The sequence below is a fragment of the Durotheca rogersii genome (genome assembly GCF_024521655.1).
Source record: "Durotheca rogersii strain YMJ 92031201 chromosome Unknown GGS23scaffold_54, whole genome shotgun sequence".
Classification (NCBI taxonomy): domain Eukaryota; kingdom Fungi; phylum Ascomycota; class Sordariomycetes; order Xylariales; family Xylariaceae; genus Durotheca; species Durotheca rogersii.
In genome coordinates this window covers 77,085-100,533 of record NW_026251285.1, presented here as the reverse complement: position 1 = coordinate 100,533, position 23,449 = coordinate 77,085, and the positions used below count along the sequence as shown (strand labels likewise).

General features: G+C 55.3%; 11 protein-coding genes across 11 annotated transcripts; 5 read left to right on the top strand and 6 right to left on the bottom strand.

Moving 5' to 3' along the window:
- Positions 1 to 51: 51 nt before the first annotated feature.
- On the bottom strand, positions 52 to 495 carry GGS23DRAFT_601380 (uncharacterized protein; the record flags this gene model as incomplete). The annotated part of the gene is made up of 1 exon (XM_051519196.1): positions 52 to 495. The coding sequence occupies one exon, from the start codon at positions 493 to 495 to the stop codon at positions 52 to 54; it is 444 nt and encodes a 147-aa protein (XP_051367263.1).
- Positions 496 to 712: 217 nt separating this feature from the next.
- On the bottom strand, positions 713 to 1,340 carry GGS23DRAFT_601379 (uncharacterized protein; the record flags this gene model as incomplete). Its single annotated transcript, XM_051519195.1, has 3 exons — positions 713 to 835; positions 921 to 1,013; positions 1,077 to 1,340. 3 exons carry the CDS (start codon positions 1,338 to 1,340, stop codon positions 713 to 715), a joined length of 480 nt encoding a protein of 159 aa, XP_051367262.1.
- A 531-nt stretch (positions 1,341 to 1,871) lies between these two features.
- Positions 1,872 to 3,007, top strand: GGS23DRAFT_444205 (DOC family protein). The gene has a single exon (XM_051513951.1). The coding sequence runs from the start codon at positions 2,242 to 2,244 to the stop codon at positions 2,701 to 2,703; it is 462 nt and encodes a 153-aa protein (XP_051367261.1). The 5' UTR covers positions 1,872 to 2,241; the 3' UTR covers positions 2,704 to 3,007.
- Positions 2,574 to 3,721, bottom strand: GGS23DRAFT_444295 (uncharacterized protein). Its single transcript, XM_051513953.1, has 4 exons — positions 3,239 to 3,721; positions 3,060 to 3,188; positions 2,898 to 3,007; positions 2,574 to 2,807 (listed from the first exon to the last, which is right to left on the bottom strand). Exons 1-3 carry the CDS (start codon positions 3,546 to 3,548, stop codon positions 2,934 to 2,936), a joined length of 513 nt encoding a protein of 170 aa, XP_051367260.1. The 5' UTR covers positions 3,549 to 3,721; the 3' UTR covers positions 2,574 to 2,807; positions 2,898 to 2,933.
- Positions 3,722 to 6,702: 2,981 nt separating this feature from the next.
- GGS23DRAFT_589767 (integral membrane protein DUF92-domain-containing protein) lies at positions 6,703 to 8,716 on the bottom strand. Its single transcript, XM_051517649.1, has one exon. The coding sequence runs from the start codon at positions 8,445 to 8,447 to the stop codon at positions 7,284 to 7,286; it is 1,164 nt and encodes a 387-aa protein (XP_051367259.1). The 5' UTR covers positions 8,448 to 8,716; the 3' UTR covers positions 6,703 to 7,283.
- A 565-nt stretch (positions 8,717 to 9,281) lies between these two features.
- On the bottom strand, positions 9,282 to 10,536 carry GGS23DRAFT_601374 (uncharacterized protein; the record flags this gene model as incomplete). The annotated part of the gene is made up of 4 exons (XM_051519194.1): positions 9,282 to 9,353; positions 9,490 to 9,644; positions 10,044 to 10,174; positions 10,478 to 10,536. The coding sequence occupies 4 exons, from the start codon at positions 10,534 to 10,536 to the stop codon at positions 9,282 to 9,284; spliced, it is 417 nt and encodes a 138-aa protein (XP_051367258.1).
- A 468-nt stretch (positions 10,537 to 11,004) lies between these two features.
- On the top strand, positions 11,005 to 12,421 carry GGS23DRAFT_444054 (NUDIX hydrolase domain-like protein). Its single transcript, XM_051513950.1, has 2 exons — positions 11,005 to 11,094; positions 11,156 to 12,421. The coding sequence occupies exon 2, from the start codon at positions 11,385 to 11,387 to the stop codon at positions 12,009 to 12,011; it is 627 nt and encodes a 208-aa protein (XP_051367257.1). The 5' UTR covers positions 11,005 to 11,094; positions 11,156 to 11,384; the 3' UTR covers positions 12,012 to 12,421.
- On the top strand, positions 12,422 to 14,807 carry GGS23DRAFT_443800 (phosphoglycerate mutase-like protein). Its single transcript, XM_051513949.1, has 3 exons — positions 12,422 to 13,247; positions 13,359 to 14,303; positions 14,491 to 14,807. Exons 1-3 carry the CDS (start codon positions 12,831 to 12,833, stop codon positions 14,788 to 14,790), a joined length of 1,662 nt encoding a protein of 553 aa, XP_051367256.1. The 5' UTR covers positions 12,422 to 12,830; the 3' UTR covers positions 14,791 to 14,807.
- GGS23DRAFT_589757 (protein prenylyltransferase) lies at positions 14,311 to 16,316 on the bottom strand. The gene is made up of 2 exons (XM_051517648.1): positions 16,206 to 16,316; positions 14,311 to 16,098 (listed from the first exon to the last, which is right to left on the bottom strand). The coding sequence occupies exons 1-2, from the start codon at positions 16,212 to 16,214 to the stop codon at positions 14,824 to 14,826; spliced, it is 1,284 nt and encodes a 427-aa protein (XP_051367255.1). The 5' UTR covers positions 16,215 to 16,316; the 3' UTR covers positions 14,311 to 14,823.
- Positions 16,317 to 17,012: 696 nt separating this feature from the next.
- On the top strand, positions 17,013 to 19,105 carry GGS23DRAFT_608157 (WD40 repeat-like protein; the record flags this gene model as incomplete). Its single annotated transcript, XM_051520165.1, has 4 exons — positions 17,013 to 17,592; positions 17,646 to 17,688; positions 17,743 to 18,157; positions 18,215 to 19,105. The coding sequence occupies 4 exons, from the start codon at positions 17,013 to 17,015 to the stop codon at positions 19,103 to 19,105; spliced, it is 1,929 nt and encodes a 642-aa protein (XP_051367254.1).
- Positions 19,106 to 20,976: 1,871 nt separating this feature from the next.
- Positions 20,977 to 21,767, top strand: GGS23DRAFT_608156 (microtubule-associated protein; the record flags this gene model as incomplete). The annotated part of the gene is made up of 3 exons (XM_051520164.1): positions 20,977 to 21,066; positions 21,424 to 21,641; positions 21,716 to 21,767. 3 exons carry the CDS (start codon positions 20,977 to 20,979, stop codon positions 21,765 to 21,767), a joined length of 360 nt encoding a protein of 119 aa, XP_051367253.1.
- Between the last annotated feature and the right edge of the window lie 1,682 nt (positions 21,768 to 23,449).

Below are 23,449 nucleotides of genomic sequence, written 5' to 3'. Positions count from 1 at the left end.
GATGTTCATAGCTGGTGATTATTACATCCTTGCATTGTCTATCGCAGGATGTTACAAGTTAGCTGCATACATCATGTCGTCCCCCCAGGTCTTCGGGAAAAGGACGAAAACGGTTCTAATCCGTGTTTCGGTATTCATGAATCGATCGTAGGACTCGATAAAAGCTCGGAAGAAGGGACTTGTAGTCTTGCGAAGGTCTTCGTCAGGAGCGTAATCATCCCCGATCGGGAAGTCGTCCGAAAATATGCTCGTTCTTGGGTCATCAAGAGGCTCAGGCTCTTCAGGCCGTTTCCATATCGCCTGGCCGAAGACGGGACCATATTCGGGTCGTGCTGGATAGAGGAGAACAGGAGTCCGGTTTGGACCGTCTTGCGCTGCCTTTTGGGACACTGGGCCTTCTCCGGAGCGTGCTTTGGGCTCGTCATGGCATCGGCTGTTCCCCTGGCCCGCCTGGGGGGTGACCGAAGGGTTGGGATCGTTGTCGTTCTGAGACATGACGCTGTGGATAGAGATGAAGAAAAACACAATGGAGCGGGAGAGGTGGCAAGCGACGATACGATTCCGGCGGCGGCTATGTAGTGATGGCTGCGTGGTTGAATGCAGCGTGAAGGAATGGGAGCCCTACCACCCCTCCCGGGCATGACCTACGACTGATGGGCGCCAGAGCTCCGCGTTCCCTGCTCATCTGGTAGAGGAGGAGCTTCTGGTACAGCTAAACGATGCGCGTCCCGAGCTGGCCTCGTAATCCGTTGAAGGCCGGTCCGGCACGCTCGTCGAGGAAGAGGTCCACCAGGTTCCAGTGCCAGTCCATCCTCGACACGACGTAGGAAAGGCCCTTTCAGTTGATGCCCGGCTCAGTGAGGGGGTTCGAGAGCACTTGGTGCTGTTAGCATGCGACGCGGGGCGGGTGGAAGACTGACCTCCAGGGCGGAGCTGACGCCGACCCAGGCAATGGCAGCTTCCGGGGAGGTCTGGACCGCCTTGCCCACTAGTCCCCTCACGATGCTGACTGTCTGGACGGCGTCGCCAATCTTCTGCTTGAGGGCCGCTTATCTGGCCGTCTTCTGCGGTCCGACCCGGACGAGGCGCTCCATCAGGTGCCATCTCTGCTCCGGCTCGATCTCGTTTGCGGTCGATAGAAACTTCTCGTATGCTGTGACTATCTTGGGTTCGTCCGCCTTGGGCTCATCGTACGCCTGGTTCCGGAACCGCGCCTGGAGGTCTGCTGAGGAGGGCTGGGCAGCGACAGCGGGCTGCGGCGTGTTGGCCGGGGAGGGGAAGCGATGGGGGGAGGTCAGTGGTGGGCTGCGGCTAAACATCCGCCGCCATCGAGACTCCATGATGTTTGCTAACCGCGACGACAACACGGTAGGAAAGTCTCAGGCCAGAGGTCTGCGACTCGCCGACAGCGTTAGGTATCCGGAAGGAGCGCCATTTTGTGCTGGTGCGGAGAAGCATAGCTGGAGCTGGCTGTCGCTGCAGGTTAGCAGACGAATATAACGGCGATACAGCGCATCAGGCTGCCGAGGGAGCATTACTGATGTCGAGTCGTGGCCCAGCGAGTTTGTTCAGAGCGCGTCGGGCGGCTGGGGCGGCCTGGTGGGCCTGATTGGTCCCGGGTGTCCGTGCTCGGCGTCTCGGAGGCGTCACCAACCATCACGCAGCAAACGTGTGATGCCACGACATTGCCCGACTTCCCAGCAGCCAGCGCTCCTGGAAATGAAGGGCTCTGATACCGTAACGTTACCGGGGCGGCAGATGCCCATTGAGGCAATGCCGCTCTAGGCGGCGGATAGCCTCAAGCGCGACGCCCGTCTCAGGGCTCGTGAGCCTGCGGTAAGCCTAACTGTCAGTCAGTCGTAGCAGGAGCGACGAGAAGCACGCGAGCGATTTGGGGAGCCTGCCATATCGTTCATTCCATCACTTTCTGGGGTGCTGCCCACCCCTTCGCCTGCGATCCGCCTGTACGTCGCTCGCGACCCCTACATCATTGCCGTCGCAGGTGGTGACGCCCAGCGTATGTCAGATATCTGTGCTATTTCAAGGCACCTCCCTGCTTTTGGCCAGGGAAGAGCGAGGATCACCGCTGACACACGCCTCACCTTCCCTCCGACCCTTGTTGAAGCATATATAAATTTGACCGACATCCCCAACCCCCTCTGTCAAGTGTGGTTATTGTCTGTCTTCCAGAGACAGAAAATCTCAGCTCGCCCCCATTTCTTGTCCTGATCGCCATCAACCATGTCATCCTCTAGGGGGGTCCTTCGCTTCCTCAGGACTATCCAAGTCATGAGGCTCTATGAGACTTATATCAGCCGTGCCAGCCCGACTCAACTGTCGCTGCTGGAGTCCGCCGTGTCCTCGCCACAGAACAACAAACACTACAACGGCCAGGACGATGTTTTTCAGCTGGCGGGAATCCTTGCAGAAAAAATTATCCGGAACCATGCTTACCAGGACGGAAACAAAAGGACTGCGCTCCTGGCGGCAGACATGTTCCTGAAGATCAACGGATTCCAGTTGCAGAAAAAACCTTTTGACAGAGATGAGGTCAATGACGGTCTGAAGGATGCACACTTGGCGGTCGCGGCGAATCGATGGACTGCCGGCAACCTAGCAGAGCACTACAAAGGCATCGCGAAGCCTGTCAGCAAAATATGCCGCGAAATTCGACAATACGTCAAGGAGTCTGAGGAGTCCTGATGGTGTTTGCCGCCTAGTAACTGAGGCCGTTCGACACAAGCAGCAAGGGAGCGGTATCTAACATCTTTAGCAAGCGAAAGGGTGGCGGCAGCGGCAATGGCTAGCTGTAAGAAACGGGACTTCATTAGGTTCGATTGCAGGAATGATGGACAGCCGTAACAGAGATAGGTCGGCGTATCAGACCCGGCAGTTACAATATAGATTTCTAGCCCATATACCGCGTGATACTTCTACGTGTGCTTGAGCGCCTCCAACGTGTCCTTGAGCTCCTCAGCGCTATCCCTCGATGCCCGTTCAAAGTCTTCTAAAAGGAAGGTTAGATCTTCAGAGTAGAGCACCGAGATCTAGACACTTACCGTCGGGGGTCCCATCAAGTGTTAGGGCATGCCAATTACCCGATAGCCAAAGCGTGGCCGGGCTGGTATCGCCGGTATTCTGGCGAGGAAGGTTCTGAGTGATCTCAAGCCGGGGATAGGGTACAGCCTCTGGAATGTATCAGCAGAGGTATCATGGAAAATATCACGAGGGAACGAACTGTGAGCAAAATAAAGTGATTTGTGGTTGAAATCCAGTGAAAGTTTCTTCAAATCTTGTACAAGTCCCATTCCCGTCTGCCGCGTGATTGAGGATCTAATTGCGTTGCTGATATCCGGCTCAATATAAACATATGCTTCGTGTGGCTCGCCGATCCGGATCTCGGTTTGGGATGCAACCGGGAGCCCATCGTCATCGATGGTTATGAATTGCGCCTTTGCACAATGGAAAGGGCGACGGTGAGGGACTTGGGCGTTTACACGCCTCATAAGACCAGGTCTTGGTCGGGGGAAATAGCGGCACACTCGCATTTTGTGTGAAGGCCTGACGATGTAGCAATGGTAGAAATACGATGAGGTTGAGAGGAGGGTCGGCCTGCGCAGGCAGCCACGAGTTAAGTGGCTTTAAGAGCGCTGTCGGATAAATACATAACCCGTTCCATCTATTATACTAAAATTAAATATGTTCAGAATCTAAAAGTAATATAATATATGTTTATATATAGAATGAATAGTTATAATATGTTGAATTTCTTCTTATGCTATATTACGTAAATCAAGGAAGCTACGTATAGCAAGAGTGTGTGTAAAAAGCTATCTTATAAGCAACTAGAGCAAAAGCAAAAGAAAGAAAAAGGTCTTGTTTCATTTCAAAACTAACTAAAGGAATGAAAGCAACGAGAGCGTATATATAAAAGCTTTTATTGTTGAGGTAAGCAATAGGGAAAAGCAACTTAAGGAGCTATCTATACATAATATACTAATTAATTACTAGTTAATTACTTTTATAAAATTGCTTTATTATATTCCTATAAACAACTCTATAAATACGTTATTATTTAAAGGATACTCTGTTTTTGTTAGTTAAAAAACCTATTATAGATTACTAAAATAAGTATATTTAAATAAAATAACGTAATTAATAAAGTTTTAAACTTTTTTTATTAAGTATATTCTTATTATTACTTAAATCCCTTATATATATTATTATAGTACGGTAAGACATTCCCTCCCGGTACATTACGTAATATACTACGAAGGGCAATCTAGGATATCCGTACCTATATGAGACGGCCAGCTGGAAGGCTTTGATATAAGAGCAAGAGACCAGCAGTAGGTGAACGGTATTTGAAGAGTATCCGCCAACCCGGGCCCTTCAGAGGTTGGCACGGGCTCCAGGTCTAGTGATTTCCTCCAGCTGTTCACTACGTCCCCTAATCTAGAGGATGAATTAGCTAGTTAGCAGGGCCCCCCTCCTTACATTCCGGCGGTTAGGGTGCGTACCCTTGCCAAGTTATCCATTCCACGGCTAGGTACGAGATGCTATTTGCGTAGCCAACTGGCACCGCGGAATTCTCAAGATTCATGTTGGTCAACGGATGTGGGAAAGCTTTGGTGGCGGTCCAAGGCATAGTGGACATTAGGTGCTACGGAATTCCTAGCGCCTCGACACAATGGATATGGGCAAAGCTCGGAGGATTCGCGATAATGGCGTCGGCGAGGAGCGGGTGCAAGGTAACGGGGTCTGGCTTGATACAAGAGCTCCAGCATCCTCTCAAGATGTCGGCCACCATCTTCCTCTTCTTCAGAACGTCTCTTGCTCGTAAGCTCTTCGTACTCGGGATGAGCCCAGGATTTTTAACCATGTATGCCACCAGTTCCGCCAGATCTCCGCCGATGGGATAAAAGTCGAGCCCAGCACTCCGGACAAATTTGGCAAAGGTGTCGTGCGTGGCCAAGCGGACCCGATGGCCTTGACGAAGGAGCGTGGCACCGAGGGCGACGAAGGGCTGAACATCGCCACGGCTCCCGACCACCTGGGTGACAATATTCAGCTTGAGGTTAAAGGGTCGACGTTCGAATTTCTCGTAGGGAGGTGGGCTGTTACGAGGCAGCTCCCTCGAAAACCCGTCTACAACCCTCGAGAGGGTTTTAAACAATCTCGAGCGAACGTCGAGCTCGATCCGGCCATCGTCTACCAGAAACTGTGTGGGCTGAACCGCGTTACCGTGAGATGATTTAAAGCCGTCAAGGGTATGCCATTACCTCCAACCGTAGGCGTGCCGAAGTTGATACCGTCTGCCACATGGTCCTCTAATTCCGACGACGAGCAAGCATGTAGCGATGACCTGACGTTAGGGCCGCGTGGCTCATCCATGGCCTACCCCAGATCCTGAAGCGGGAAAACAGAGAGACGAGAAGAAAGAGCAGGGCAATATCCAATCGCCGCGCGCGGAGAATGGTGAATATGAGGCGCGCCCCCATGGAGGAGATGTCGGGGGGGGGATTTAAGACTTAAGTAGCCAAATATCCGCGAGGCCAACTCCTGAATCGGCGAAAGGCAAAAAGGGGGCACTGACAGAGGGTCGAAGCGACGAGAAGCTACGCAGGGAGCGTCGATAGAGCTTCGAAGGGAGATGGCAAATAGCAGCTACTCGTCGGCGGCGTTAATGTCGATGTAGGTGAAAGTGACTGCACGGCCTGGGCGGACCGAAGTAGGGGTCGTGATGGACCTCTCGACTCATTCCGGCCGGGGGGGGATGTATACGAGGCGACGCGTGGGACTGACAGCGAACGTTCACGACATCTCCTGGTAGCTCGGAGCCTGTTTGGCTGCAATCCGGGCAATGCGTCTTTCCCACGGCTCATTTTCGAACCCTCAAATGGGAAATTCGGCATTAGAGAGCGACTCGCGTCGCGCGACCCCAGCCAGGACGGAATCCGCTGGGACTGGCGCTACGGGAGGACGAAAAGTGCCGGCAGGCCAACCGTCCCCGTATGCAGACGAGGCGTACTGCCAGCTAAAATCCGAGATGTTCGTATAGACACTCGCGTTATTCGGATTCGGATGGTGGTGCGGGTTGCACGAAGACGAAGCGAAAGGGCAAAGCCGCCATTATCTTCCCCACCAGATCGAGAGAAGAGTGAAAAGAGTGAGCCGGGGGCGAGATGCGTCAGCTCATTATTATATAATAACCGTCGCGTAGTTCGCCGGGAGAGTTCTGTCTCTTTTCTTTTTCTTCCCCCTTTTCTTCCCCCTTTTCTTCCCCCTTTTCTTCCCCCTTTTCTTCCCCCTTTTCTCCCCCCTTTTCTTCCTCTTCTTTCCTTAGCTTTCGATTGGGAGCTTGGGAGGTGCCTAGCACGGTAAAGAGGTAGGGGTGCTATTAGGTATTTATCTAGGTACCGTAACCTTTCCATCTTGCTCTCAGAATTTATGAGTGCAACCAACTGCGATGCTGGCTCGGCTCGGCTCGCGAAGTCGCAGCCAGAAAGATATCCACCGACAACATCTTGGGGGGTCGAAGGCATTCGGGATGTGAACGCTTCAATCGCGTACCTCTAGATAGGTAGGTACACTACGTAGTATCTCCGTTGACTTGATCTAGACGACGATCAAGGAGCCAGCACGGGTATGCGACGAGGCGGGTATTGCGTATGCGTCACGGCGGATGGAACCAAGAATTTACATGCGTACATATATGCTACTCATGTAGCAACCTACCTACCTAGACAACACCCACCATGCCGATTATTGTAGGCATCTTGTCTGATGGCGCATGGGGCCTCCTAGAGCCGACAACAAGGGGAGACCTCAGGTTGGTACCTCACCTCACATGCGAAATTTACGAACACCATCCGAGAACACCATCCGTGTTCCCGGGTGCCCTTTGACGCGGAGTTACGCAACACTCTCGTCCGTAACCCCATCACCTAGGAGTCAAAGCGCACCGGAGGCTTGTAAACCAAATACATAGTTGCCATGTGATGTGACGCGAGGAGGTAGACCAGCGTACTCGAGTTCATTGTGCATGTACGTAGCACGTTGCCGAGCCGGTATCCTGCCTACCTACAAAAAGCCGTCCGGTGTCCCATCATCCCAAGCCATGCGAAATATCACCTATACCAGTACAAGATCGATTGACCATATCCCTACGGCGGCCTAGAGGAGAAGGTAACCATGGGAAAGGGGTCGTTCATTCTTAGGAGCGAATGCCTAGCCCTACGGCGGACCGCCCTTCGCCCATTACTGGTAACCTATCCTGACTCTCATGGCCTGAAGATACTTCTAAGGGGTAGCCCCCAGTACCAACCCGCCGCAACCATGGCGCTGACACTTATAATAAATGCCATGAGGAAATTGACCTGATTATTGTCCAACAAGTCCAATCCGCTCTCGGCTACCCGCGTAGGCTTCATATCGCCAAAGTGGGAGCTGCGGTGCTTGTCCTTCGGATCGTACGGATCGCCAGCCGGTGAGGTTTTCACCTCGGCGGCGGGAGTGGACCGCTTCCTGACAGGGCTACCTCCTCTGTGGAGGATCTGGTCTGTAATGACGGCTATCGTCTTCTCGGGACGCTCGTGGGTGAAAGGATCAACATCGCCGGATGCGATGACGCGAACACCGCCATCCCCCTCGACGATCTTCCCAGACCGCACGTCCCGTACGCTCCGCTGGAACCAACCTCCTAGGAAGCTGTCCAAAAGGCTACCGAGCGCTCCCCAGAGGGTCAGACCTAATGCTAGCGTGGCCTTCCGGCTGAGGGTCCAGCTACCGCCACCGCTGAATTTTCCCTGGGTATCCTCGCCGCAGAGCGGAAGGAAAACCAGAGAAGCTGTCACAATTATCACAGAGCCGAGAAGGCCGGCGACCAACCCCCAAAGCGTGACGCCCCCATTCGTCCCCCTCGGCACCTTTCTCAGCGAAAGAGAGGTGATCAGCCTCGGAGGGCTGCTCGACAAGATACCGAGCTCGGAGGAGAAGGTGTCAGCACAGACAGCGGCGTAGTTGGCGATGATTCCGACGACGAGAAGGTCGCCGCCCCATTGATAGCAGGAGGAGCCCTCCGAGGATTCTCCGCGCGAAACGGCGGCGTCGCGCCGCAGGCGCAGCTGGTAGGCGTGCAGGAGGGATAGGAGAGAGGCTGCGAGCGAGTTGGCGAGCACCTGCACATGAGTCCTCGGGCCCTCGGCGCCAGAGCTGCCCTGGGAGTTCAAGGTCAGGCCGGCCTTGACATCGGCCTTGATTTTGGTCACCCGGGTTCCGGCGAGGAAGAAGACGCAGAGGAGGACGAAGGGCAAGTTCCAAGGGTGGACGGCATGCGCCGCAGCGGTCAGGGCGGCCGCGACGATGCCAAGTGGCGTCAGAGATTTGTGAGCGTAAGCTCGATAGACGAGCGCGAGGGTCGCGGGGACGGCAATAATCGCCTTCATTCCGAAGAACTCCGAAGAACCAACTCGAGAATCAGATGCTTGAACTGCCCCCCGCCCCCTGTGCTTGACTCCGGCAGATGGAGAGGAATCTGATCGCACGTTGAACCAGGTCGGTTAGGCAGAGGTAGACGGGTAGAAGAGAAGCTGATTTTCCAGGGTAAGCAGCTAGACAGACAGACAGCAGGCGTTATTTGGAGGTGATGCTATGATGTTATAGGTACGGTCAGGTACCCTCTCCTCTCTTTCCCGGATGCCGCATGACGGCACCGCCTGCAAAGAAAGTACTCAGGTGCTTGGGTACTTCCGGCGGGCCCTTGCATCGATGGGGCCGGGTACATTACGCCTAGCACTATGGTCTCTAAGCGCCCCCGACGGGCCGCCGTATAGTAGGTACCTCGCGTAATCTGTCGTGGCCTACAGGGCCAGGTAGGTACCTCCTAACCCCAGGTACACGTGTCCCGACCCCCAACGCAGGCAGGAGGGAAATGACCAGGATCCAGCCAACCTCCTGTCGCGAGTTCTTCAGCCACCCATCAAGAACGGCGTATATACATACCTCCTATACAAGAGATACCTGTAAATACATATTCACGATACCGCCGATGTCCGGCTACCATACTAGGACTTCTCGGAGATATCCGTAAAATAAACAGAAGACTTCGAGAACGGATATCCAGGATAATATATAGAACTAAGCTCTGATTTTATGCCTACCCTAAGCCCTACGAGACACTAGTTGGCGTCGGAGACCCACGACTTTCGCATACGACTCCTACCCACATGAGGAAACGAGACCTGCTCTCCGACGCTAGAAGAGAGGACAACCTTTCCGCTCTATAGAGGAAACCCAGATGGGTTCCAACCGAGGTCCTGGGGGTTGACGAAGTTGACGCTAGATTTGTAGTTCTATCAGCGCGAGTCACCCCAAAGCCTCAGGAATAGATGGTCATTGTACACTTACGAAACAGTTTTGCTCTCTCTCGGTTTGAGTGTGAAATCTTCAGGTAGGTCAACCTCGACAGGGAGGTCTATTGGCACCAACCCTCCAAATGTCTTTCAGTCTCTTGGTGTATCCGCTCGCGGCAAGGAGCCAACCAAGGATCTCTGCGCCGCCAGCGCTCTTGGCTGGGAAGTGGTAGTCGGCATCGCGGGCGCCATTGTTCCTCACGTTTACGGGGTGAGACGCTTGGAAGTGCGCTGTGTCATTCAAGACAAATTATTCGTAGTCGACGGCCGTGCTGTAGTTGACAAGTTGAGCCCGTTGACTGACCCATTCCCGACTTGCGCAACACTAGCCCCGAGGCGGTAGTCAGTATTGGCGCCATCAAACTACGACAATGCTGCCCCGCTGGCGATGATCCTTTTACGCAGGACATGAGCGAAGTCTTCACCGTACACATGGCGACCGCCGAGAGCGCCAATATAGGTATAAAGCCGCTACACCAGCCACATAGGGTGCAGCCATGGATGTCCCGCTCATAATCCCGTATTCTCCGTCGAGATATGTACCAGAGACATTACCACCAGGTACGGCGATATCAGGCTTGATATCTAGGTTATAAGACGGGCCCCACTGCGTAAATGTGTTGGACTTACTACCATCAGGGTCCGCGTAGCCGACCGGGCTTTCTGGGTTAACGGAAAAGTCGGCCGTAACGGTACCGCCGGCCTTAAGAAAGTCGATGATATACGAGTCTGTCTTTACCGCGGCACCGGGAAAGATGGGGCTGTCGAAAGATTTCACAACTCGGATGCCCTGAGCTGATATACCTAAGCCTACCCCTTCGAGTTTTGCCTATGATACTAACAGTTAGCTTGCCCTGGTGAGATATGGAGCAAGGCGTGTCTTCACGTCGGTGATAACCTACGGGGGCATATTCAATAACGTAGGTAGCTCCTCGTAATCGGAGCTACATTGGTGGCGTTGTCGACCGGGAGGCTCAGAGCTTCAGTACCCCCGGCGAAGGGGAGAGCCAAAGAGAAGAGCAAGGATCGCATGCTACCATTCGCAGCTTAAGCTTAGGGCATACGAGGAGCCAGTATAGTCGGCTCCCTCATAGTGAATGAGCGTGATCATCTTTATAGTCATCGCGTGTCGGATTGAGCCGAGATCGGTCGTCTTTTCTTTTGCCGCTCCGTCCCCCATGCGGAGGGAATTCATGATAGGTACGAGATTCTTTCCACCAGTGTCGTCAAACAGGGTCACGGAATGCCTAGAATCCACGACGGAATGGTAAGATGTTACGTTGGCCCGCGGCCTTATAGACACCGATCGGGTAGAGAAAGCGAATGCTAGGTATCCCCACGCATGGGTAGCATTCGCATGCCAAGACGTTGCGTTTACTCAGGGGAAGGATCGGCCACGAGGTCAGATAAGGCACCAGTCCCGCCTCTCCTCGTCGTAACGTCGAGTCGTCTACGTCTCTCGGGTTGGAAACGGGTACAGGCATCGTCGAAGAAATCAGAGAGCCCTATAGAGGTCTGAATCCCGCCCGCCTGGGGTGATTACGGCTACGCGACGCCCCTGGCAGGTACCCAGGTAGGTACGTTCCCGCGATAAGAAGGATGCTTAATAAGAAAGCTTGCTGTGTAACCCTGATAAAGGCGGGAGTGAATTAGGAAGGTGTCGTCATGGGGGGGCGGGCAGGTAGGTGAACGAACACTGCATCTACCCAACACTACTCACTATCTTCGGGTTTCTGTGACAGAAAGCCCATCTCTACATAACACCGCACCATCAGATGCTAGACTCTTCCTAGCGGTCTGATTGGAACTCGGTGACCTAGACTGGACGGCTTGTTCTTTTACCCGGACAACTGAGCTGTGGATCAGTCACGGCCATCTCGTTCTCGGCTTGGCCAGGTCATGACGTGCAGGCCCTTTCCGACTCGCCATCCTATCACGCCGAGTAGGCCCAGCCAGGCTCATTGAACCACCATGTCGAACAAGAAGATCCAGGAGCCGGTCATCACGAAGGTGTCCGAGCTGCCCGTCGAGCAGGCAAAATGGGTGACGCTCAATAGGGTCGACTACATCGACCAGGCCGGCAAGGCGCGCACGTGGGAGGTGGCGACGCGCAAGACCCGAGGCAAGGCTGGCGTGGACGCCGTGGCCATGGGGAACATCCTCCTGCATCCGTCGCGCCCGGCCTCGACCATGCTCGTCATCCAGTACCGACCGCCGCTCGACGCCTACACGGTCGAATGGCCGGCCGGCCTGATCGATGCCGAGGAGACAGCGGAGCAAGCGGCGGTGCGCGAATTCAAGGAGGAGACAGGATACGACTGCCGGCTATTGAGCATGAGTCCTGTGCAGGCGGCAGACCCCGGCCTGTCCAACGCCAACATGCAGATGGCGATGGTCGAAGTGCAGCTCGGGGAGCGCGACGAGGAGCCGGAACAGCGTCTCGAGGACGGCGAGTACATCCAGCGCGTAGTCGTGCCGTTGTCGGAGCTCTACGACCGCCTGGTCGAATATTCCAAGGCGGAGCGAACGATCGTCGCGGCTAAGCTCTTCCATTTTGCGGCGGGTATGCAGTTCGCGCAGACCCAGAAGTATTTCTAGCTGCTGGAGGCCCGGTTCAACTCACCTTGCCGGAACCCACCGGCCTCTCTGCCGTATCTACCTAACTACCGGAACCGTGGACAGCATAGTCCGCAAGACTTTTGTACACGCTAGTGCCCTAAAAGTCCGAACAAGAGAGTCTAGCCACAAGACAGACGGACAGAGGGACGAACGAAGGATGCTTGAATTGCGCAGAGGTAGACACTGTATATACCTAGGTAGACTAGAGTAAGACGATGAATATTCACCTAGGTGCGGTGCTCGGAATTTCCCGAGGGGATCAAAAAGCAGGCGGAATCATCGCGCAGTCGGGATGCCTGGTATGGAATGAATTCGGTTGGTACCGGAGCTGAATCACCCTCTCCTCTCATCCCAGCGATCGCACCAGCCAGTCATTGCGTGCGCCCCGAGAACGTGTGTGCCAAGCCACATTCATCTCTGTACGGCAACCACCAAAACGCAACACGACGACGCAATATTAGTCTGGAGATACCCACGCTCGCTAAGACGATCCCCAAGCCTCAGGATGCTACTCGGATTCCACTCCAGAATGACGGCCTAGCCTTGGACCGAGCCTCATCATCGCTCCGCATTGGTCGAATCCGACGACGCGTGCCCACGCGCATACTCACCCTAGCTTCATACCTAGATTCCCAGATCGAAACGCTCGCCACCTAGCCTAATCGAATCGTGCGTGATGTCGCGACCCTTGTATGCGTTGCATATCGGCGCACGCATAAACAAATAGATCGAATAGAGAAAATCTACGTCTTCTGCTGGGGGGTATAGATATAGGTACCCTGTATAAATAGGCGAGGTATGCCGCTTTGCGAGCAACGACAAGTGGTTGTTCTCGTCGCCGCTGCCTGCTGCGCATTCGCTTCCGTGTTGTATTCCGTCTCCTTACGCGGACGAGTTGACGCGGCTGCCGCCAATATGGGGTTGCCGCCGATGAATAATAGATGGCCATCTTCGCTTCTGGCGTCGTCCCTCACCGCCGCCGCCGCCGCCGCCGCCGCCCAGAACATTGACTTGGGATGGTATCCCCCGAGCGGCACGTCCATCAACAACCTAACTGCCGCCCTCAACGGGCAGGGTGTCTACGGGTTCATCTTCAACACGTCAGACACCCCGGACGAGCAGTACGGCACGTACAATTGGTGCAACATGCCTCACGTCCGGAGGTCGGAGTACGTTAAGCCGCCAGCCGAGTACGAGCTCAAATACGTCGAAGTAGTCAGTTCCGCCCCCTCCCTTCTGCTTTTCTCTCTCCCCTTTTAGAGGTCTCTGTTTTAGTGGGTAGGTATTTAGTAGTCCGGGTATGGTGGGCTGAGCTCGATGTATCAGATTCAAAGGCACCACAAACGAACTCCGTATGCGAGCAATGCCTTCCCCGTTGAACCTTATCGCTGGAACTGCGACGATCAGGGGCTCTATTATTACGGGCGGCCTTTCGACGGCGATGCCAAGCAACCCGTCGAAGGGTTCTGGAAGGGCTACATCTCATCGGTCAACCCCTTCACCCCCTCGGGCTGGATCGGGTCCTGCCAGTTTCCTCAGATCACCTCCGGGGGGCTTGACGACTCTTGGGTCCACGGTCGGGATCTCTACGAGGTCTACCACGACTTGCTCGGGTTCCTCCCCGGCAGGGGCGAGGACTGGAGGGCCAAGGTCGCGTATCGCGTCACCCAGAACGTGATCACGAGCCAGGTTGCCGGCATGCTGGTCAGCGGCATGTGGCAGACGACCGAGTCCGTCCCGCTGATGATCCAGGCAGCCAACGTGGACAGCCTCGAGCCCCAGTACAGCTGCAGCGTGGGAAGCCGACTCTTCAACACCATCAAATCTTCTTCCAACGCCGACTGGCAGAACCACCTAGATGCGGCCGCCGACCTGTTCGGCCACCTGGACAGCCTCTCCGGCGTGCCTCCGAATGATTCCGGCTTCCACGAGAGCTTCGACCATTATTTCGACAACCTCTCCGCGCGGCAATGCCACGCGAAGCCGCTGCCCTGTAAGCTGGAGAACGGCACAAATTCGACTGCGTGTATCGATCAGGCAACAGCCGATACGGTCTATCGTCTAGGCCAGTGGGAGTATTCCCAGATCTATCGTGATGCGCCCACCTCGCTGGCGGCTTCTTCTACCACGTATGGCATCTGGGTTGCTGAGCTGACCGAGCACTTGCGAGGCGTAATAGCAGGCAAGGAGGCGCCCATTTACCTGCACAATCTCGCGCACGACGGTTCCGTTAGTCGTCTTTTGAGCATATTACAAATTGACATTATGGTGGTAAGTCTGTTTATGTAGCTCTAAGTGCCCCGTACGAAAACAATCGACGCTCGTCAACCCCCTCGTCGTCACGAGGTGCCCACCACCTCTTTGTGTATGCCCAGAGAGTACCGAACCACTAAGGCATATAAACCATTTCCCACCATCGACTTCTAGGCGTGAAATCGCTGACACAAGTTGCTCATAGTGGCCCGGCATGGGTAGCGAGATCGTCTTCGAAATGTACGAGAGAAAAGGGAACGCGACGGGTCCGGGGCCATGCGGTAGCCCCAGTGTCAGGGCTAGGAGGGCACAACCCAGCCGAAGGAGCCAAGGCGAGTTCTTCGTCAGGGTATTATTCGGCGGGCAGCCGCTGAAGTCCTCGAGCCCGAGTCTCGGTCTGATGGACATGGTGCCCGCTGAGACGCTCCTCGCGTACTTCGACGGGCTCGTCGGGGAAAACGCCAGTTTAGTCGTGGGGAAGTGCAACGGGACGCTGGCTCTATAGGGGGCGGAGCGGTGACAAAAGTAACTTGTGACTTTAATGTCGATCTGGGTCTAATTGTTTCCCTACGTCGACCCACCTCCCCTCTCGCACCGGGTCCAGTTGTCGAACCTTCGCCAGCCATCCGTGGGGATCGTCGACTTGGGCACCCTCATTTCCGCGCTGCCCAAGACCACGGAGGGCTACAGTGTATGTGAGTAGGGCTTCGTAAATCCATTTTATATCGTCGTAATCCTCTAGAAGATCCTTAATGTAATCAATTTCCTCGTTTATGTAAGCCGCCCTCTGCTCAGCGGTCAGGGCCGGTACTATGGTGGTGCCCGCGTGATCGGTGATCTGGGACAGCAGGTACTGGTGGTAGTACCAGAGACTCTGATCTTCAGGACCAACATTGAGCGCTTCGTGGATGAAAGACAGCTCCTTCTTGAGGAAAGCCTCTCTTGCCGCGGCATCAGCATTACGTTCGTCTAGCAGACGGGGCATCAGCCGACTCCGATTGTGCCAGGCGGAAAAGTTGGATAGGTCGTGACGTATCATGAGTTCCGTGTAGGCAAACTCGTCCTCGGCCATGCTCTTCCCTCCCAGCGAAGCACTTTCCAGCGTGGCGACTACGTATCTCCGGTAGTCCCACGCGTGGAAATTGCGCCGGTCTCTGGTTAGCATCTTGGATGCCAGAGCGAGCTCCGCATCCCATATCTTGCGTGCAGCCGCCAGGGGAAGTCTCACGATGGCCTGCTCGAGCAGCCACCTGCGATACTTCCAGATCCAGTAACACTTTGGAAACTCGAGGAGGAGCGGGACTGTGAATGCGAGTTCGGATTGTAGAGCGCTCACGTCGGCATCGGCATCTGCGTCCGCTCCCCCCTCCTCCTCCCCCTCTACCTCCCCGCTTCCTCTTTCTCCTCTTCTTTCCGCCTCGCCATCAACTGTAGTACCATTCTTCCCAGCTGTCGGGGAGAGCTGGCCTTGCCGGGTCGCATCCGAGGACGAGGGCGAGGAGTCGTCGGAAGACGGTCTCGTAGTGGCGCTCGGAGAAATACTCGGCGACGCCTTCGAGGGCGACGATCCACGCGAACGTCCGGAGAATGATCCAGAAATTAGACAGCGGCGACGGACGTTCCATATGGTGTAGTACTCGGGATTCAGGCGCAGCAGCTTGGAGGTGAGTTGGAAGAGGGCGTCGTCGTAGCGGTTGGAGGCTGCTTGGGCGCGGACCGAGTTCTCGAGTTCGCGATACTGCTTGATCCTGTCGGAGTCTCGCTGACGGTGCTCTTCGGTTCGGGCGGATCGACTAGTGCGGGATACGCCGTGCTGTCGATATCGTCAACCCATCAGCCACACACACCCACGTCTACCCTCGTGCGTTTTCTCTTTGCTCTTTCTGTTTAATGCGGTTGAGTGGTAGCAGACTGACATACACTTGCCATTATCTCGGTTGAATCGGCCGTGGGGGATTGTGCTTGGGATTCGCGTACAAATACTACTTGGCAGACTAGCACGAGCCGGAAGATGAGGCAGGGTAAGATGGATCTCTGTTCATTTACCACGAGGCCACCCCGAAAGCAAGAAAGCGCACCGGCGGAGGGTTACTAGTGGCAGTACGTGTTAGGTGGTTAGGTACCTAAGGTACCTAAGGTAGCAGCCCGTAATCCGGCTGAGTTCCATTGCGAGGTAGATTAGGTACTTAGGTACCTACCCCGCCTCCCATCTCCTCCCCCATTAGCGCATATTACCTGTTCCGAATACCTCATAACCGCTATAGGTGAATTCCACGTACCTAACCGCACCTGGGCCGCCGCCCGGGTTCGGCCCTCATCTCAGACTTACGGACCGCTGCCGTCGGCGACCAGCAGGCAGGTTCTACACCGGGAATGGCAGCACGTCTACCGAACCGCCAGTCCTGTGTCCCATCTTCGTCGCGGCGCGGCGACCCATCGTAGGGGCTTCCACGGCAAGGTGCTCGCAACTGCTTTTGGGCGATAGGGAAGTTTTATTGGAATGTCCTTTCCTCACCACCGCTTCCCTCCCCTCCTCCTACCTCGATCTAGGGCGGGGAGGAATTGGCCTTACGCCCTGGTAAGCACCTTATTCCCTCTCCTCCACACCCTTCCCATAAAGCATGGGCAGTACGCTCCTAATAGTTTTCATCTTCCCTCCTCCTACGTAGTTATGGCATCTGAGTAGACTTCATTCCTTCATTTTTTTTATTTCTTGTTTTCTTCAGCATGCCTATTGCGTCGCCTGACCGGTTCGTGCCGTCTCGTGTACCTCTTCAAGACCGTTTCCGAGCCACTAAGCAGGCCCACGAGTTATCGCCGTCGGAACGCTTGCATCGAACTGAGGATTCTGCTTCCGATGTCTTCTGCTTCGCGTCCATGAGGTCGGCACTCATCCCCGCACGGCGAGCCTCGAGGTCTGACGGTGTTGAGCGACAAGCTGGCGCCATCCTGAGTCCGGACTCCTCGGGGCGACAGGTCAGCAACGGTGCCGTGTGGTCCGTTGGCGGTTTAGCTCCCGGAGGGGTCGGTGTTGACGATGGCCGCGGTCAGCGGATGCGCTCAGGCAGCAATGCCCGCTATTATACCACCTCCTTCGCGGACGCGCAGCCCAGGTCGGAGGACGAGCAAGAAAGGCACGAGGGTCGATTGGCTTTGGCGCTGGACATAAACCGCATCCAACGGATGTTAGACTTTGGCCAGTATTCCACGTTCCCTCGTTGCAAGCGTAACGCCATACCGCTGCCATTGCAAGGGACGAGAACGATTTGGACCGGGAGTGGATGGAGCAACGGCTGCCATACGTCCAGTACGCCTAGGACCTTTCGCTCTAGCTTTCGACGGGACTGACGGGGGCCGCAGACACTCGGAGAGAAGAGAGACTTCTTCCCAATGCCCCATTCAAGTATGTGAGGTCCCCTAGCCCGCTTTCCTTCCTTCATGTTGAACAGTCGACCAGAGTCTTGGATGCGCCTGGTCTTCGAGACGATTTTTACTGCTCTATCATGGCCTACTCCCGCACTCGCAATGTCTTGGCCGTCGGATTGGGCAACTTACTCTATGCGTGGTCGGAGCCTATGGGGGTAACGTTGTTAAATGCCGGGCTCCAGGACGGATCCTGGCTGACCTCCGTCGCCTTCTCGTCTGACGAAGGAGACAAATCGATACTCGCGTTTGGCCGCTCAAGCGGAATGCTCTTCCTGATGTCGCTCTTGGACGGCCGACCCCCCAGTTCCTTCTCGGGCGTGTGTCCTCGCTTTAAAATCCATCAACCAGCGCCTGTAGCTTGCTTGTCCTGGCGCCCCGCGGTCGCGCTGCGGCCTTCCCGTAGTGAGCTCAACCCCGGCGTTCTAGTCAAGACGGAGGACCTTCTTGTAGGCGACGACGCGGGTGATATCTACTACTACTCGGTCGAGTGGCCCGCAACCTAGGAAGTGGCTCGAGAAAATTGGCGTGGCACTATGACTTTGCTCGCGCGCATCAAGGTTCACTCTCAGCAGATATGCGGCCTGGCATGGTCTCCTGGCGGTGAGCAGTTCGCTACCGGTAGTAACGATAATCTGTGTTGCCTCTTCAATGTTGACAGGATCATCGACACGAGGACAAGCCCAGGCTCCCCGGCTCCATCCGCGAACAACTTCCGTAGCGACGGAGGCGAACCTACCGCTTTGCCGTACACAATAAATCCGGGGAACGGCGGCTCGTCGCCAGGCACCCGGGCCGACGACTTGGGGTTCCTGCCGGTCCAGCGCCAATTTCCGGTTGGTTCAGAGCAGCATCGGTGGCGTCACGGCGCGGCCGTGAAGGCCATCGCATTTTGCCCGTGGCGTCAGGGGCTGATTGCCACCGGCGGCGGATCCAACGACAAATGCATTCACTTCTACCACACCCGGTCGGGCGCCGCGCTCGCCACGATCTCAGTCGCGGCGCAGGTGACATCGCTGATCTGGAGCACGACCCGGCGGGAGATCGCGGCGACGTTCGGGTACGCGCATCCGGACCACCCGTATCGCATCGCGGTTTTCAGCTGGCCGGATTGCCGGCAGGTGGCTGCCGTGCCGTGGGAGGGGGAACACCGCGCACTCTATGCCATCCCGTACCCGGGAGGCCCGAGAGAGGCGTGCCGGGCGAGGGATCGGTCGCGGAGCCGGACGGCGGAGGAGGGCTGCATCGTGGTGGCGAGCAGCGACGAGAGCATCAAGTTCCACGAGGTGTGGGTGGCGTACCGCAAGGCCACCACACTAGGCAGCGGGATCCTAGGCGGGAGCGACATCTTGGAGATGGGAGAGGGCATCGACAAAGAGGGCGACGTGATTCGCTGAGGAGAGGAAAGGGGAGAGGAGTGAGGAGTGAGTTGGAAGTAAGGAGGCACAACATGGATATAGCATTGTTCCGTGGGGGGTTGCGGCGGGTGAGCAAGTTAAAATCAATAGGGACTCGTCGCCGACGATCAAGAAGACTGCCAACGCTAGGTAGTTAGTCAGCTCTCCGGTGCTGGGCGACTTGCACCTTTCCAAGCCTCTATTTCGGGTACCTACCTGAGCGTAACACGCGGACGGGCTTCTCGTGGTCACGGGCAAATCCTGTTTCGCAAAATTGTCTGTCTATTCATTCGGATGTGACTTGCCTAACTAACCTAGCCGTGCGAGTCCCGGGCCGGGGGAGCAGATACCCGGGAATTTTGGCAAGTAATCCGGGTTAGGCATGGGTATGGAGACCTCGGGTGGTCGGCGCAACGAGTCCAGCGCCCGTGGCCGTATACAGGCTGAGGGAGTTCTTGCGGCGTATGTAAGTGGTCTGGAATTCGATCGAATAGAAGTATTACATAAAGGAGGTAGGCAGGCAGACACGGGAGAAGTCCTGACATTTAGTCATGCATGGAACGGCAGCCAGGGCAGTGTGTTCGTCATCTGGGTATGGAAATACCTAGGTACCTAACCTACCACATTCTGCATTCTAGGTACCCAGGTACCTCAGGCAATCAAGATGGCTGCTGATGGTGGTAATAATAATGAGCAGTCCCTCTTCAGTCACGTTCCTCATTGTCCACCTGCACACACACACAGGGTCACCACTACCTACTATACTACCTAGCGCCGGTAGGGGCTTAGCGGGTAAGGCAAATGGATGCCCCCCGCATGCTCGTCTTTCTATTCTATAGGTAGGTACCTGTAATACTTGTAGTTACATACATAAGTACCTAAGGTACCCTAGGTACCCTGGGTTACCTCTAACCTAGTAGGCAGGAGGCAAGCTTATGATGTATCTACCTAGGTACCTACCTCACAAGATACCTAGGTACCTACCTCATATTTCGTCATATCTCGGAACGGATTTGCCTCTAGTGCTGTTGGTTTGCAAATCGTACCTAGGTACCTCCTCGTCCTACTGATGTGATGAGGTACCTAGGCATTGTACCTGGGTACCTAGATTAGGCATTATACGCATGCGTACGTGCCGCCTACTGTAGAGATCGGTGACTCTTGTCAGCAGCCCATTTGGTCATCGCAGCCACTGCCCTCCTGGCAGGCCTCTTCCCTCCGCCAAATCACCTGCGACACCCCCAGCCAGGAAAAGCGGGAAAGCGATGATGGGTGTGAGCGTAAGTACCTGAGGCACAGAAGGAAATTGCTGTAGAGGCTTGCGCAGGAAGTTGCCTTGCGCAGGAGGTTAGGTACCGATGGAGGTACTGTACCCGTCTTAGGCACCCGAGGAGGTACGTCGCAAAGCTCTGAAAGTGACAACATGACCAGTACAGGTACCTCTGCTGCTGGCTCCTTTTTTTTTTTTTTAAGAAAAGGCCCCGTGAAAGGGCAGCCTTGACCCTCTCCCCGGCCTTCTTCTGCTTCTCCCTCTTTCCCTTCCCCCCCCCGCCGCCCCACGTAGAACCCGCCTGTGCCTGTACCTGTGCCTTCTTGCCGTAGAGGCTGGACGGCTCTAGCAAACGGCCCGTCGACATCACCTGGTTTCCCTTATCTCCTCTGCCTTTTCCTCCTCTGCCTGCGCCCTCCATCCTCGTCTTCGTCTTCTCTCTTTTCCATCTCACTTCGTCACCCCACAACCACCTCGACCACCTCAACCACCTCAACCACCTCAACCACCTCGCATCCGCGACACTCATCTATCCTGCACAGCACAGCACGCATCGTTATTATTGCTCCCCAGCCGGAATCGCAAGCCGTTTGTCGTCAAGATGCGATCCAAGTTCAAGGACGAGCACCCCTTCGAGAAGCGCAAGGCCGAGGCTGAGCGTATTCGCCAGAAGTACGCCGACCGCATCCCCGTACGTATCTCATCCCTCTTCTCTATCGGCCGATGAATTATCCATCGCCCCTTGCCATATCCCTCCATCATCGCGTCTGCGAATAGCGTGCGGAGGTGCGCCCAACTCCTTCAACCCAACTTACCTCCGCGTCGCTGTCGCCGTCGTCATTTGCCGCCGTCATTCACCATTGTTAAAAATGCTTCCCCACACACTCTCTCTTCCGGCGGTGCCTACGATGGTTGACGGCATCCTCTCTGCGTCTCTCCCGACCTGCTGGCCGCCTGCTTCTAGCAACACCCCACCTATCTCACCGCCTCGCTCGTTCCCCCGCCTTTTCCTGGATTTCCGACTTTCTAACTTCGGGATGCATCACAGGTCATCTGCGAGAAGGTCGAGAAATCCGACATAGCAACCATCGACAAGAAGAAGTACCTCGTCCCCGCAGATCTCACCGTCGGCCAGTTCGTCTACGTGATCCGAAAGCGCATCAAGTTGTCTCCCGAAAAGGCTATCTTCATTTTCGTAGACGAGGTCCTGCCACCGACTGCCGCGCTCATGAGCAGCATCTACGAGGAGCACAAGGACGAAGATGGGTATGTGACCCGCTCTTACGCTCTCCCTCGATATTTTCCGTCATCATAGCAGCTGACAATCTACCTCTGTGCAGGTTCCTCTACATAACTTATTCGGGCGAGAACACGTTCGGTGAGGCTGCTTAGGCCTGTCCCTTCCATCTTCCCCTCTTCGCACTCTCATACGGCGTTTTGGTTTGATCCTGGTTGGACGACAACGACACGGCTGCTGGTGGCGACGGACGATGGACTAGGCAGAAGCAGGCATGGCTGGTGATTGACACAAGATGCGTCACCCCCCCCGTCTCATCGCTCCCGGTCCCGCAGGGGTGGATGAAGTTAGATGCTCTGCTGGGGCGGCTCATCGTAATGCCACTTTAATATCTGCCCACCAAGTCATGCATACGTTGTCAAGCTCCAGAGTGACATATCCAGGTGTACCTTACGATTGTAACAGACACGCCTGGCTAGGCACGGTTCTTCATCCCTCTAGTTGCCCTACCCGCGAACTCCGTCGCAGGAAATTTGTACTTGATATTTAGTCGAGACATTGCGTACATTCCATTTGATGCTTCAACCCGTGTCACAACCGACGTGTCGATAGTTTCCACGCCGACCTGTATCGGCTGCCGTCGGAGCCAAATAGGCCGGAACCCGGGGTTGGAAATAGCAGCTGGACTCTTGTTTTGTACCGTTGCGTTCCGCATCAATAGACAACACTTCATCTCCACAAGCAACACCGTTCACAACTGTGACGACGGCGACGACGTAGCTAGCTACGGTTCATTTAGTAGTTCCACCACCGGTACTTCTACTAGTACTGGTTCCTAGCTTCTAATCACGCGCACAAGGCGGAAAGATGGCTCCTATCTACCTCGAGATGATATGAAAAGTGTTTGGTATTACTCATCATCTCGTTTCTTGGGCAAGCCGAGCTGCGTACGACTTAGCTGAGGGAGGGGTAACTACGTAGTCGAACAAAACCCGGGTCCTCTCCGCCTCCGGACCGGGACGTGAGTATATATTATTATATGTTTATTGGTTGTAGCAGGCGTACGTACGCACAGCATACACATATCAACCCGATATTCTCTCGTTAGAAGAGAGAGAGGGGGAAGGCAGGGAGGCAGTGTGCAGGTATTTTAACGTAGACTATAGAGACCGGCCGGAGACCGAAGTACAAGCACGATAACGGTAAGTAAGGTAGGCAGGCAGGCAATGCTTCCTTAACTATCCCGAGCCGGGCGAGGTCCCGCAGGCCCGGGTTGCACGGGGCGACGGCACGCGGCCACTACGCCGTCCGTAGGTAAACGCGTCCCGCGCCGCCGACGGCTTTGTCCCGAGGGCGAGAACCCAGTGCAACTTTTTGTTTTCGTCCTTGCTTTCCCACATCATAGCAACGCGCAAGAGCATGTCTATTTGGCGCGCCGACTTCAGGTGGGGGTAGGTCCGAGGTAATAATAAAATGGATATCGTGATCGCCCGTCTTTCCGCCTCTCTCCAACTGAGGACCGTACCGAGAGAGAAAAATGATATGACAGAAACCCTCACGCTCGACTGGGGTCTAACTTCAGCCTCCCTCGCCACACCTCGAACTCAACAGGTATTTTCCTAAGGTGAGGGGGGAGGGGGGGATAACCAAATATCGAAAATAAAAACCAGCTAGGCAGAGCTCTCTCTCTCTCTCTCACACACACACATAAGCCAAAAGCGCTTGCGCGAACAGTTGCGAGGAATATCATACACGAGGCGAACACTAGAAACTCCTGCGATTCGCCGAGGATTAACTCCAAAGCGGTAGCATCCGAATACAAGCGCGTCAAGGCTCC